Consider the following 14,115-nt stretch of genomic DNA (forward strand, 5'->3'; position numbering starts at 1 on the left):
AAACGGCTCCTCCCTCTTAGCTCAGGTGGATCAGCACAGGAGTTTTGTTCCAGCAGGCAGAGAGAAGAGCGGAGAGTTATCTAAACTGCTGAAACAGGCAAAGGGACTTCAGGGGACAAATGATTCCTATTCACCGCCTGAATCTCTAGACCAAACGTGTAAAGCTTTTGCATTAGAAGCGGGCGGTGTGAAATCCAGTCCGACTGTTGTAATTTAATTTGGTGGGCCCGAAGGTGGGATCTCTAACAAAGGTATCTTTTTTCTAACGTAGTGCTTTGTACAAATTCTTACGCCTAAATTTTTCACAGTTGTGCTTTAGCTTTCCCTTAGTTATAGGATGTCTGTGGTAACATCTGCAAAGAGTCACAAAGTCCCTGTTCCTTTCGTTTCTCATTCATTTGGTTGTGCGCCCTGGAAATCTCCCCCTTCTCAGTCTCATCTTTTTTTTCCCTACAAATTAAAGGCTGCAGTTCTTCCCCCTGACTTTGGCAACAGCACGCCATCTCCAGGCTGTGTCGTACTGCCAGTAGGCAAGTTCTTTTTATAGGCTTGTTAACCAACATTACAAGAGGAACTGTTCGAACAGAGAGCCAGCTCTTGCTCCTCTAGTTTCTGCACAAACTCACCACTAAAACATGATAAGAAAATTGTATTTCTCCACTCACAGTAAGCTTAAAATACAATTTGTTTTCTCATTGCTGGGGTTCTTCTAAGAACTAAGAAATGAATACTCTTTGTTCTAGTAAAAGGTCATAACATTTTGCAAGACAGTTCCAAATCTGTGTTAAAAGGCTGGCTGCTGTGATAATCCCAGTTTAAACTACTGATCAAGCTGCTTGGCCTCACACCCACAAAACAGTTTTCTCCAAAAAACAGTACTTAAACTTAAAAAGCTTTTTTTTTTTTTTTCCCCACAGTAAGAGACATAGGTATGATACTGGCTTCTGTGATGTCTTAGGCTTGTGTTCCCATAGGACTCGAAATTGCCATTAAGTGGTGTCACCTGTCCATGTGCTGCAGAGTCCAGCTGAAACTACTGAAAAAACGAGTTGGCCTTTTCTAAATGCATGGACTAAATGCTCAAGCTCGTCAGAGGTTCTGACCTAAATTCCCGATGCCATGTGCGTAAAAGAGCTGCTCATTTTTAAAATGATCACTGGCAAATGCCTCTGCAGTTGACACTCATTAAGCACTTCTGTAATTTAAAAGCTGTTGGTAATTTATCATGTAGTGTTGGGCTCATCGTTATCACCAAATGAACAGAAGAGCAGAGGTTGGTACAAGGCTGTGTCCCAGAAGTGTCTGATTTGAATTTCACTCTTAAAAAAAATGGCAGCTGTGAGCACATGATGTTTCTTGCACTTGGAAAGTGCCTTTTATTTAATGATTGATTAAGTCAGCCCTGATCAGAAGACTTGGAGTTGCATTTGAAGTAGAAATTCAAATATAACAGGTGGTAGCTTGGACTAAAGGGGTGCCTTTCCTTAGCTAGTATGCATTTCCTCATCTTTCCTGATTTGCAGTGCTCTATATACTCCCCATGGCAGCATACGTATCTGTCCAGGCATCTAAGCCCACTGGTACCAGGCTTAGTTCTCTTTGTCCTTGCTGCACAACCTGAGCAGCCCGGCAACCACAGGCTGTAGTGCCAGGATCGCCTAACGTGTGTCCTCTCCTCGCAGATGTCCTTGGTCGATGAGCTGAAGACCTGGTGCATGCTGAAGATTCAGAATCTGGAGCTGAAGCTTTCTGGAGATTCCAGGTCATCGAGGCCAAAATCAACGCTGTCCACCTGTGAGTCCCTGACCGAGACCCTGGACACGGAGAACAACCCCCACAGCGCCAAGGACTGCAAAGCCCCCCAGCCCCTGCTGCAGTCGGAGGGCTCCCACCAGCACTCCTGTGCCACCCTGCCCAACAGCCTCTCGGAAGACGGGGGAAGGAGCAGAGGCCCGGGGCCCGAACAGAGCTTCGGACAACAGTTCTGCATGCAGCAGGATGGTGCCTCAGGGACAACCCTGTCAGGTACTTACATCACATTCATCCAAAGGCACGCTCATTAACTAACGGGGGGGATACTTGTATTCACACCACAGGTACTGACTCTGGCCGTGTGCTCTCCCCCACCTGTATGCATGGCGTCTCGTAATATGCTTCAAGGCAGCCAGTGGGAATATTTAAATTTTATTTTTACTTGGGTGGAATTGCATTGGCTCTTCCTAATGTTGCCACGGTGTCTTTGAAGCCAAGACTTCTGATGCTCTGAATATTTACTGAAACTTCTCCAGCTTCGCAGTCAGAGTTACTTCAGCCCTGCCTGTCAGGAAGGTGCACAGGTTATCCAAAATCCACTGAAGAAAGCATACTGCTTTAAGTGCTTTTCAGATGTATGGATACTCTAATGGCAGGGTGCAAGGGTGTAAACCTAAAATAGTAATTTCCCTAGTTAATAATTTAAACTACTGAGATACAGAAAAAAAATCTACTTTTTCCACTTTTCAATTATTAGTTCATTACGGAATGGAAAAAAATGCAGCTGAAAACACTGAAGCCCACTCAGGGATTATGGGCACCTGAGGATAGAGAAGACCTTGGTTCAAGCCACTTCTCTGTGCCTGACGAAGGAAGCTTCCGAGTACAATGAAACAGTCAGAACGCAATTCCAGCCCAGGTCTCCGCATGCAGGGAGAGCACTATCAAAGTGGTGGGCTTCTGTAATATTTTACCCTGTGTATACCCTCCCGAAGCATTACACAAAGAGCACAGCAATGGAGACGGATACCCCACTAGACTAGAGAGACGGAAGATGTGGCAGCAGAGAGGGTGTGAGCTACTGTGCTGAACAGTTCAGAAGCATCAAAATTGGTTGTTTTTGCAAAATTAGTAGGGCTTCAAGTCTTGCAGAAGCAGGGGATTCATAAATACAGGCTGGTAGTGACTACTTAGGCTGATCATCAGACATCTCAGCCTGATGTTTGTTATGCGTCCCTTTTGTGAAGACCTTTGGGTGTTGGTAGGCTGTAGTCCCACAGCCACAATGCAGTGCTTCACTGTCTGAGCCAGCTTTTCTCTTTTAATGACTATTGTTATCATTAGTATTAATATCACCTGACTGTGAAGATACAAAAAAGTAACAGAAGCCCCTACACCGCGCACACCGCGCGGTACATGGGAAACTCCATCATTCAGCACACTTAGTATAGAAAGGATTTTTGAAGGCTGAAGCGCATGCCCATGGCTTTTCTAAATGCGTGCTTTTGTTCTATAGGTGCGGAGCAGCAGTTGATCCCTGCTGGACCAGCTGCTTCTTCAGCCCCTGCTCCAGACGTCCGGCCAAAGGACAAAGCCGGCGGTGCCAGCACGTTCCAGAGGTTCCAGCAGGAGCTGCCCTCCGCCGAGCTCGCGGGCTCCAAATTGCGACATGTAAAGGTTCAGGCTGCTTTGCAGCCCTTGGCCGAGCCTGCAAAGACCGACCCGCAGAGCGGCTGCTTCATCGACAGAGGAACTCAGACAAAGAAATCCAGCAAGGGCGGGCAGCCGAGGCACAAGGCGCCGCACCAGGCGGGGGCTCATCAGAGTCAGGAGCCGCCCGCTCCACCGGCGGGGCAGCCGCCCGCCCCTCCGCTCAGAGACACCTCGCAGGCCCTGGAGATAACCCAGTACTTCTTTGAGGCCGTTTCCACTCAGATGGAGAAGTGGTACGAACGGAAGATTGAAGAAGCCCGGTGCCAAGCTAACCAGAAAGCTCAGCAAGACAAAGCTGCGCTCAAGGAGCACATCAGGAGCTTAGAGGAGGAGCTCAGTAAGTTAAGGACTAAGGTGCAGAAAGAAAGCTAGCGTTCGCCCGGCGGGGCGAGGCGAGCAGCAGGACTCACTCTGGAACCTGCTGTGCAGGAATCTGGGATAGGTGTAGATACGTACTTGTAGTGCCTGGCACGTCCAAACAAAATGCTCTTTTTTCAGGAGTAGAAATAACTTTGGAAACTCCAGAACCAAGGAGCTTCACATGCAGACTGTACCGACGACAACAAGATGCTGCAGATTAGATCCTTTCCTCGTTATTTCCCAGAGCCCGTTACATTTTGCACTCTCAAGTTTCAGGTGCTGCTTGAAAACACATTGCATTAAAAACCAAATCCGCTTTCAGAAAAGGGAATTTTCTTATTTCCACCTAAGTCAGGTGTGGCGAGAGGGTTCTGCCGTACGCCTCACGTAAAGGTGACACCAATACTGAAATAAGTCCCGGACGTTTGAGAGCTTTGGGCTGGGTCAGCAGTGATGCGGCGGCTGCCTGGTGCTGAAGGGCTGTTGAGCCTGCTGCAGCTACTTCCCGCGGCGCCTCTCTGGTCAGCGGAGCAAAGCTCAAGCAGGGAGAGGTGCGGGTTTCCTGGTGGGAGAGGCCAAGCACCCACTGAGGTGAGCTGCCCCGTTAGGTACGGAGGCTTCTGTTGCCACGTTGTTTTTCATTTGGTATACATCATTAAAATAAATGCTCAATTAGGCTCTTTTAATGGTGTCCTGGTGGCAAAGCTCCTCGTGGTTACGCAGTTGCGGGGGCCACATCGAGTGATCTGACTGAGAAGTTCTGTTTAGGGCATGGATGGCAATATTTTACCATAACCATGGTCTACTTGCTAAGTGTAATTTTTATGGAAAGCTCTTTTCCTTCAAGCAGCAAACAGCTGAAGTCACTGAAGAAGCTTGAAAGCAGTCCTGTAAGGAAGTGAGGGCTTGGTTCCTTGTATGCAGATGTTTCTTTTTCTGTAGGGTCAGGCTTTCCTCCCAGCTGCCTTGTCTGGACCGTCTTCCTTTGTTCCGCTGAACAATTCTGCTCTCTGTTTTCCCCCATGTGTCTCTAAAGAGAGAGACTGGGCCCTGGTGAATCTCCAGGTTTCAGGGCTGCTTTCACACAGTCCCACAAAACAGAACTCATCAACATTTTCAATATTTTTTTAGGGATGGCTTGCAATAAAAATCAAAGCTTGCAGTGACAGTTTCTGACAGTAATTCACAGAGGGTCACTTTCAATTGCGTTTGTTCCAGCAGTAACACCTAAATTCGTCAGCCACGTTTGGGTCCTGGTGCGCCACGTGCTGCGTAAACGAGATGCACCGTAACTTGGTCCTGCATCCCTGTAGGGTTCCCTCCGTATGCCTCGGGGAGGGCTCCACGAGATTCTCTTAATAGGAGTAGACGTACTGAACATACCGTGACGGAACAATCGTACAAAACCAATTCAAATACAAGGTGGCACCAGATGCCAAGGAGAAAGCTTTATTTTTTCTATACTGTGGAGCCCTAAAATTAATACAAAATACTTTCCAGTATCGAAGATACCATTAACAAATTAGCAATTAAGCTTTTTGTGTTCTTAGCAGATGTATAAAGCAAAGAAGAATTGTATTATGTAAGTATTTTTAAAAATGCCTATTAATGCACTATCAAAGCAAGAAGTGTATGTGCAGTTACGGAAACACTAGTTTTATTGCTCTGACTTCCATAGTCATATAGACACTTTCGTGTTTACAGTTTTGTTTAAGCTACTGTAGGAATGCAGAAGCATGCTATTTAAGTTTTATAGCCCCTTGATAAAGTGACTTGTTTTGCCAAGTAATTAAAATAAGTGTTGCTCAGAATCCTTGCGTTGCAATGTTTTTCTATCCAGAGGAAATAGACAAAAATCAGAAGGGAAAGGAGAAAATTGGACTGCAAAAGTCTTAAGCGTCTGTTATTTTGTGTTTTTGCTATAAAACACGGAAGCCAGGTCTGCCAGCTATCCCGGGGTGAGGCCGCAGGGACTGAGTGCTGCCATTACCAATGCGCTCCCCTGGCACTGCGGAGGCTGCTGCACGCTGCTGGCACACGCGCTCCTGACCTCGCACAAATGCGAGGGAAACACAAAGGCTGTGGTTTTAGCAAACCTCCTGAACACGCAGACCTGTGCTGCCACTACAGGCCTTGCAGCAGTGATTTAAGGCAGTAACTTGGCTGCAGAGTTACTGATTTTAGAGGTTTTATGAAGCTTAACAAGTGTACTCTAAGGGGAGACATTTTCCTAAAATTCATTCCTACTCACCTCTGCCATTCCTCCTGCATTCAAAGCTACTGGAATGGAATAACTTTTTAAAATAAAATAAAAAAAGCCACGTTATCTACCTCTCTCAGGCACACTGCGTAAACACAGGTACTCTAGCAGAGTACACTCGGGCTCCTAATGGTTTCTGGCAGGCAATTTTATCTTGACAATGCAGAGGCTCGCAACGGCTGAGAACCGCAGCCAGCAGACCTCAGGAGGTCGGGTGAGGTACTTGCAGGGCCATCCGTGCCTGCCAGGAGCTATTCCTGGCCTGCGCGGCTGCAACCTGTAAGCGCAGCAAACTGGAGCCCCGGGAGGAGCGCAGACCCTCGCGTCCCCTGGGAAAGAGCCGCGGCCAGGCGGCAGCCTCCGAGTAAGGGGACGGAAATAAACCACCGAGGGGAAAAGGAAGGCTGCATTGTGAAGACAAACTGACATTGATCACAGCTTTGTTTAGTCCACGTTCCCTTCCAGACTGCATTTGCTGGTAACACCGAGCACAGTAACCAGCTCAGAGGAGAACCAGAAGGATCCTAATGCAGCCCAGAGCTGCATGGTCATGGATGTCGCCACCGTGTGGGGCTCCAACCTCTGCTGCAGTGCTGCCTCTGAAGTTGAGACACCAACTTTCTGCAAACAACTTCAGGGGCCCACCTAATATCATCAATCACCTTTGTCAACAGCTGGGATAAGAACCTGACATTAGTTTATATATATATATATATATATATATATATATATATATATATATATACACACACACATTTTTATATTTTTTTTTTGCTTTTTGACAACTGCCACTACAGTTTCCTTACCAGTTGAAATCCACATGCCTCACAAAACCAATCACTCGTATTCTTTCCCCACCTGCTCCTGCCGTTCCCTCCCTCAGAGCAGTGCAAAGCGTGACTTTGGAATCTTAACCTCTAGCACCTTCATTGAGATCATACTGCTAAGGCTTCAGAGAGACCTTCCTCGGCAAAGATGCCACATTAATGACAAGGATTGCAGGATTATGGCTAACAGAGTTCCAGACACCACCTCCACAAACAAAACACTCGTTTCCACTCGTAGCTTTTTTCTCTCACACATATCAGCTGCAGAGAACCAAAACTAACACGTTTTTCCCATTAACTTACCTTATTTTCATTAGCTTGAATTTAATGTCCCACAGAAGCAAAGGGCTGTGACTCTGTTGTAGATGAACAGAGAATGTCGACAGCAGCCCCAGCCCTGCTCGTGCAGTGCCAGCTCCAGCGCCCACGTTATCCAGCACCGTTCAGGCTCAGGAACTGAAGCTGCGGAGCAAGCAGCGTGCCCAGGACTTGTTTGTGTTCACTTTTGGAACATTAACAGCAGGGGAAACAAAACAGACTGATCAGAACACTAAAAACCTGAAAAACAATCCCCAACTCACTCGTGGAGTTTGGTCAGCCCTTTCTACCAGAAAATGTTGCAAAATTCTGAAAGCACAACCCGAAATGCATGCAGCTATTGTAGAGTATCTACTGCTGTCTAGCTACCTATGTCAAGAAAATCCCAGATGCACCTTGGCATTTTCATTAGTAAGTTATATGGGGAAAACATAAGATACACTGCAATTCAGGGAGGTAAAGGCATTTTCAAACTACACAAACTAAAAGTAGTTATTTCCCACTTGTAATTCTACCTTAAACTGATTTTTAGATCCTACCTTCAAGATACTTCCTATTAACATGGGAATAACCATTTCTGGGGCTAAAAATCTCTCATTCATTTTCATACATAAAGACGTGCCTTTTAAAGTTTTATTCAGCTGTAATTGAAATCAACATCTACATAAAAAACATTTTCTTAACGTAATGTTTTATGTTTTTAGACACAATTATTTATCCCAAATGCTTCTGCTTTCTTAATTCAGGAAAAAAAAATCCTTGGCACTGTATAGTAAAGGCTGTTACCGCCACAAGTGTTACCACTTAGACATACCACAGTAGGAAACAGACAAAATAATCTGGTTTATATTTATTTTCCATTTCCCTGCCAACACACTGCTGTTGTAATCGGGGGGGCTTTCTGCTTTTCCTGCAGCACGTGCTACACCATCCATTCAGTTCTTCGGGGTCTTTTGTGTCTGAGTGATTCCCACATGGAAGAATAACCAAGCCAAGAAGAAAGGGAAGAAACAAAACAAAACAAAACAAAACAAAACCCACTGTGGTAGATTCCATCTTCAGACATTACCAGGATGTCATCAAAGACTGCTATTACAACCACATTCTGGTTTTCAGTAGATGAAAGTCCAGCTGTCAAAAAAATGACACTCAGGATTTTGCCAGCTTAAGTGTTCTTTGAAGTTCCTGAAGTTGCATATTGCCTTGAGTGATCATCATCCTAATTGCATCCTGTCAAACAAAATTGAGGCTACTGAACAAATGCATGTACTCAGATTTTACACAAGTGCACAGATTTTAACACATTAAAGTGTATGTAGCTTCTTACCAGCACTGTTGTCATCTATTTCTAGCATGTAAAGTAACACTATAGTTGCTAACATGGTTAAAAAAACAGGTGAGTAATTAATTTTATCCAATTCCTTAACAATGTGTTTGGGGGCTGGTTACGTCTTTGCGTTAAAACTCAGATTTGGACTCGATTCAAACTCCTAGTAGTATTTTCTTTATGCCTCTGTCTACTGCCTTTGCAAGTACATTGTGACAACTGCTTATTGGCATTATGGAGACAGATGTTTTATAGGACAAGTAGATATTTCCGTCAACATTATTTTCTATCTAAGTATTGTTATGCTTTGTCTGCATAATTCACCCACCAATTCCCTGAGCACTGGTTAGAAAAAGAAACAAACTAGAAAGCAAAGGACAAAAGACATCGGAGAAATACGAAGGTTTATGCAATTCAGGCTCGTATGTATAGAAATCCAATTTCGTTTTCTTTGGCTTAAATATAGATGGAATTAAAGATTAAAAAAATAAGCTATAAAAAAGCCTGAGCATTAATAAGTTTAGATTAGTTATCATGCTATTCAATGCAATTTTTCTGACTCTTGATTTAGGCAAGCAGGATTTGTTTGGTTTTTAGCTTCTTAATCCCAGAACGTTATCTGGAAGTCAGAGAAATAGTACCCCCATGAAGAAACGATGATATTCAGAGATGCTGAAGTATTTCCCCACACAAATGCCCCTTAAGAGAAATTAGTCGCAGCAGACTCCCTACAAGCCTTGATGTGACACCGCCAAAACAAAACCAGGTGGCAAAGCACAGCACACAGCACGCATCGCTCCACAGGCAACGTGCTTGGCATTGCCCGCTTCCACTCCTCACCTCTTCTGTAGCATCCTTATTTCTTCTGAATTCCTCCCTGGCCCACTCCTTCAAATAGCGGCGATCTGCTTCGGCAGGGACGTCCCGGAGGGCCCTCAGGATCTTCCTGTACAGCTGGAGAACCTGCTGGCGCCTCAGGAACTGTGGAGAGAGATGTCAGCCTGCTGCCCTGGCCCTGGGCACACCACAGGGAGCGGAGCTGTCAATGGCTCCGTTCTGCTCGGAGAAATAAACACAACCCTCCACATCTCCCTTCATAAAGGGCCTAGCGTTGGTTCCCTGCCTGAGAAACTTAACTTTCGTACAAAGGAACGAGCCAAGCACCAAATATGTGGCAGCGGTGGCTGGTGTCAAACACAACAGCGGCGGTGCCTGCTGACAAGGAGGCCCCACTGCCAGCAGCCACCTGCAGCCTTCCCGCAGCTGCTACCCGCCGCCAACACGAAGGTTTCACCCTCTCCGCCGGTGGGCGAGCCCCGGCGCCGCCACCCGGCCCCAGATGGGAAAAGGACTTCTCATTAACGTCCTGCCATTTTGCCCGAGCCGCCGGCCCGTACCTGCCTGAGGGTGAGCGCGCCGGGCGGCAGGCGGCCGGCCGCCATCTTGCGCGGCTCCGCCTCCGCCGCCCTCAGCGCCGAGCCCGCCCCGGCGGGAGGAGCCGCGCGGCCGCCATTTGCTGCCCCGCCGCGCCGCCGGCCGGGGCCAGGCGAAAGAAGCGGATGAAGGGAGGTGTTGTTGCCTTCCTAGGTAGCTTGGTGCTTGCTTGTACTAAGTACAGTGCAAGCCCTTCGCTAATTACGGAGAAAAAAAAAGGAGGTTTGTATAAGCATTTGACTGTGCACGGAGCGTTGCTGATAAAAGTGTGGCACCGGCTGCAGTCATCTGTGCAAAACATAAGCCCTTGCAAAACTATAGCTTACAGTCAGTATCCTTGCACTCTTTAAGAGAAGTAGATCAGGTTTGTGGGTTTTTGTTTTCCTCTAGTTCCCTAGTGCAAATACTCAGGACGCGTCTGAAATGGCAATACATTCCAGACAACTTCCTCATGATCTAAAAACACCTATTTCCACAGTTAAATTTCCCAAGCCATTTAAACATTTGTATACATGACACATTTGTATAAAAAAGACCTACATAACCTTGCAGGGATATTGTATGGTACCTGACATTTGAATTCTGAGGGGACACAGTTCCCCTGTTAAGTTTTCTGTTCTGAAATTTGCTTATCGTGAGTTAGTGTGGCAAAGCTCTGGTACCAGTCACAAAGGTAAGGTGAGAAAACTCTCCTGATCCATCTCACCCCTCAGGGGATTGTAACAGCTGGATCTCAAAACAGCTACTGTGATACTTCAGTTGAGCTTTTTCTATCTGTAAAGCAAAGAGAACAATCACATCTTCGGGAACGCACCCATGTTCCAGCCATTTTCTGATCAACTCCTGCACCACACTTCAAGTTAGACACCTTCAATTTCTGTACATAAAGAAAATCTTCAATGGATGTAGAGTAGACATATTTTAAAAAGTTTCCTGCACATTTTCACTGTCTGAACAGACCAGGGAGGAGTCAAAAGACCAGACCACTAATCAAAGCTCCACGCTGACATATCCTCATAAAAGAGATGTTGAAGTTACATAAACCAGAATACATTTTCATATGAAAATTCAGATTTGTGCACTGCAAGAGAATGCCATCTATTTCCATGTGGCAAATTCAGTTGATCAAAGCTTGAATAAATGAACAAAAAGGACAGACAGCATGATTACAAACAGTGGTACCTCTTTTTATTAGAACAGACTATATAAGATGCATAGCTTCTGCAATGAAAAATCATGTCCATGCTTTAAAGACATCTTATTAATGAAACATGTCCTCAATGTCTGCCTTGGACACTGGGGCAAACTTCACAGTGTAAACTGATAACACAGGGATTACTATATGGCATTATTCATCAAACTCCCTGATGATATTATCAGACAAAAATCAGCAACAATTATATCGGACGCGTTTAACTGCAGAACATGTTCAAGTATTCAAGTACTTAATTTTTTTGGTTGCCTAAAACCATCTGCTTCACCCATTTCCTCCCCCCACCCCTTCCCAAAGAGGTGGCCAACCACCCGGTTGAAGCTAAAGAGAGCTTTTTTGCAAGACAGCTCAAGTACTTCTCAGCTCAAGTACTTCTAACACAGAAATGCCTTCCAAGAAGCAAGACTGATTTTTCTTATTGCAATAGACAGGAGTAGGAATAACTTTACCTCTTTGAACATTACAAATAACTTATTACTTAAAAGAAAAAAAATGTAATACAAGAGAAACTGAAGAAAGTTTTACATCATTTACGTAACAAGCAATGAAAAAACACCGTCTCACCATTGCATAATCTCCTCTGACAAACATGGGAGAAGACACCTAAACTATTTTGTTCTCAGGCTGTCTGGCTGCCAGAGGGCAGCTCTTGTACATTAATCCTACTTAAAAAGAGACCTCCTGAACCCTCCGATGAAATGTCGTTTCATGTATTTCAGCAGTTTAGCAGCAATAAGGTATTAGTTTTGTCTACAAAGTCTACAAAGTGTCCGAGGCAGTCACCAGTTCAAACCACTGTCTGAGTGCGTCACTGAGAGTTTCTGGAAGAGCGTTCACATCCCTAAGGATCATGTAGAATGGGAATGGAAATTCTTCCATGTAAGATCTGATTTCTGGCAATTCCCCAGGTCCTTTGAATATAGGAACTTTAATGTCCAAGATGGAATCCTGTAAAAAAGAACTGACATGACTACACAACTACATGCATCAATTATTCTATTTTTCAAATTTTTGTAATTCCTCATCTGTTAAAGGTTAATAAAGTTTTAATATTGAAAGGCACAAGTATTCAACGGTAAATCAAATCAAAAGCTGAACACAAAGCTGTTAAATGTTTTTGCCCTTTCAGACAAAAGAGCTTTAATCAAGCTCCTGCAATACCAATTTCTATAAAGAAATCCTGCTTTCCTTAGTATAACTTCATTTTACTGTTATCACTTTACTTATGCATTTAGTGCCTTCCCAACACTGTCACCTGTAAGCATTTTAAGGCTAAAAATTTAACTTGCATTTGTGCATTGACTGAATGCAACAGGATTCTTTAGCAATGTTTTTAATTTCAACATAAAAAAAATCAAATTAAATTCCATCTCCGCTTCTTGTAGAGGAACTTCTTATTTGCTCAGTGTAGAAGCTCAGAAGATTAATAAACCTTGTGAAAAGGGCATTTCACTGCCCAGAATTTTAGCTTGCCAGCATAACTAGGCTAGGTATAATCAGAGCATTATAATAGTTTATCAGAAAGAAAATTGTTAGCTTTTCAACAATAAATAGAGCAGGCAAGTTTTCTATGAAAAAAGGTACAAGAAGTTTGAATTACAAAATTAGAATCTTCACCACAAAATTCAAAGTAAAACTCAAGTTTGTTCACTTATTACATTACAGATTCTCCCTGAAAAGCTCCCAGATATTTCACTTCCCAGACAAGGAAGTCTAAAAACACCTCTTTCCCAGCTACTAAATGCTATCCAGTTTTCTCAACTCAGGCACAACTCTCACACGCTCTTTTCTGTCTGTTAATCTCATACTGGCTCCTGCTGTCATATCAAGTGGAAACTGCTGTCAGAAATGATCGTGTTCTATCAAAATTGAGACAGAAGAATGCATCGCTTAGGGTCCCCAGCACAGTAAGGACACGGATACAGGACAAGTCCAGAGGAGGGCCACGAGGATGATCAAGGGGCTGGAGCTCCTGTGAAGACAGGCTGAGGGAGTTGGGGTTGTTCAGCCTGGAGAAGAGAAGGCTCTGGGGAGACCATAGGGATAAGACAAGGGGGAATGGCTTTAAACTAAAAGAGGGGAGGTTTATATTAGATGTAAGGAAGAAATTCTTCACTCAGAGGGTGGTGAGGCCCTGGCACAGGTTGCCCAGAGAAGCTGTGGATGCGCCATCCCTGGAGGTGCTCAAGGCCAGGCTGGATGGGGCTTTGGGCAATGTGGGCTAGACGGTGGCATCCCTGCCCATGGCAGGGGGCTGGGACTGGATGATCCTTAAGGTCCCTTCCAACCCAAACCATTCTGTGATTCCACGGTCACTCAAACTTTGAATTTACCAGCCCACCAGCTACTTCTCTGGTGAAGAAAATCTACAACCATTATATTTTAAGATGGGAGTTCCTATTTAGACTTTGTAACATGGAAGCTGTTTCTTTTCTGCATGCTTTTAAATACTAAAGAGGATAAACATAAAGATAGGAAGAAATCCTAGAATATTTCACACATGAAAAACTGAAGTTGGCCTAAATATCATCTTTGACCTCTACAAAAGATAAAATAGCTGTAAAGCACTACAAAGACAAGAAAAAGATTTGCATTGGTTTTCACTCACAGCACTTTAATAATTCTCCCTTGTTCACTCACTTACCCGGGAATTAGGATTGTCCAACACTACGAAAATAACAAAGATATTGGCATTCTGAGCTGCTTGGACTGCTGCTGTCACTCGTTCCTTGCCTTCCAAGAAAAGTCCTCTTCCATCAGATACAATCAAAAGCAGCTGTGCTGTTTCTTGAGCACAGAAAAAAATAAAAATCCAGTAAATTAGAGTAAGGTATTTAAAAGGCAAACAGACATTTTTTTTGTTAGTTTTGTGGCTATAATGGGAAAACCCCCAGAGTTTTCTTAAGGAACT

At 44.5% G+C, this 14,115-nt stretch overlaps 3 protein-coding genes across 8 annotated transcripts in view; 1 reads left to right on the forward strand and 2 right to left on the reverse strand.

Annotated features, from left to right (window-relative positions):
* The window catches only part of ANKRD6 (ankyrin repeat domain 6), a 116,833-nt gene extending 110,161 nt beyond the window's left edge, over positions 1 to 6,672 (forward strand). For all 6 annotated transcript variants that reach the window (XM_035559537.2, XM_050709941.1, XM_050709940.1 and 3 more), the window contains 2 exons: positions 1,683 to 2,025; positions 3,269 to 6,672. In XM_035559537.2, the coding sequence (XP_035415430.1) occupies positions 1,683 to 2,025; positions 3,269 to 3,837 (912 nt within the window). In that variant the 3' untranslated portion in view covers positions 3,838 to 6,672. The remainder of the gene's footprint in view (positions 1 to 1,682; positions 2,026 to 3,268) is intronic.
* Positions 6,673 to 8,065: 1,393 nt separating this feature from the next.
* LYRM2 (LYR motif containing 2) lies at positions 8,066 to 10,038 on the reverse strand. Its single transcript, XM_035559538.2, has 3 exons — positions 9,955 to 10,038; positions 9,398 to 9,538; positions 8,066 to 8,460 (listed from the first exon to the last, which is right to left on the reverse strand). Exons 1-3 carry the CDS (start codon positions 9,997 to 9,999, stop codon positions 8,380 to 8,382), a joined length of 267 nt encoding a protein of 88 aa, XP_035415431.1. The 5' UTR covers positions 10,000 to 10,038; the 3' UTR covers positions 8,066 to 8,379.
* A 1,119-nt stretch (positions 10,039 to 11,157) lies between these two features.
* MDN1 (midasin AAA ATPase 1) overlaps positions 11,158 to 14,115 on the reverse strand; it is a 99,072-nt gene continuing 96,114 nt past the window's right edge. Inside the window, exons 101-102 of the mRNA XM_035559523.2 lie at positions 13,849 to 13,991; positions 11,158 to 12,152 (exon numbers count right to left, since the gene is read on the reverse strand). Of these exons, the coding sequence (XP_035415416.1) occupies positions 11,964 to 12,152; positions 13,849 to 13,991 (332 nt within the window). The 3' untranslated portion in view covers positions 11,158 to 11,963. The remainder of the gene's footprint in view (positions 12,153 to 13,848; positions 13,992 to 14,115) is intronic.

This window comes from Cygnus atratus, chromosome 3, assembly GCF_013377495.2.
Source record: "Cygnus atratus isolate AKBS03 ecotype Queensland, Australia chromosome 3, CAtr_DNAZoo_HiC_assembly, whole genome shotgun sequence".
Taxonomy (NCBI): Eukaryota; Metazoa; Chordata; class Aves; order Anseriformes; family Anatidae; genus Cygnus; species Cygnus atratus.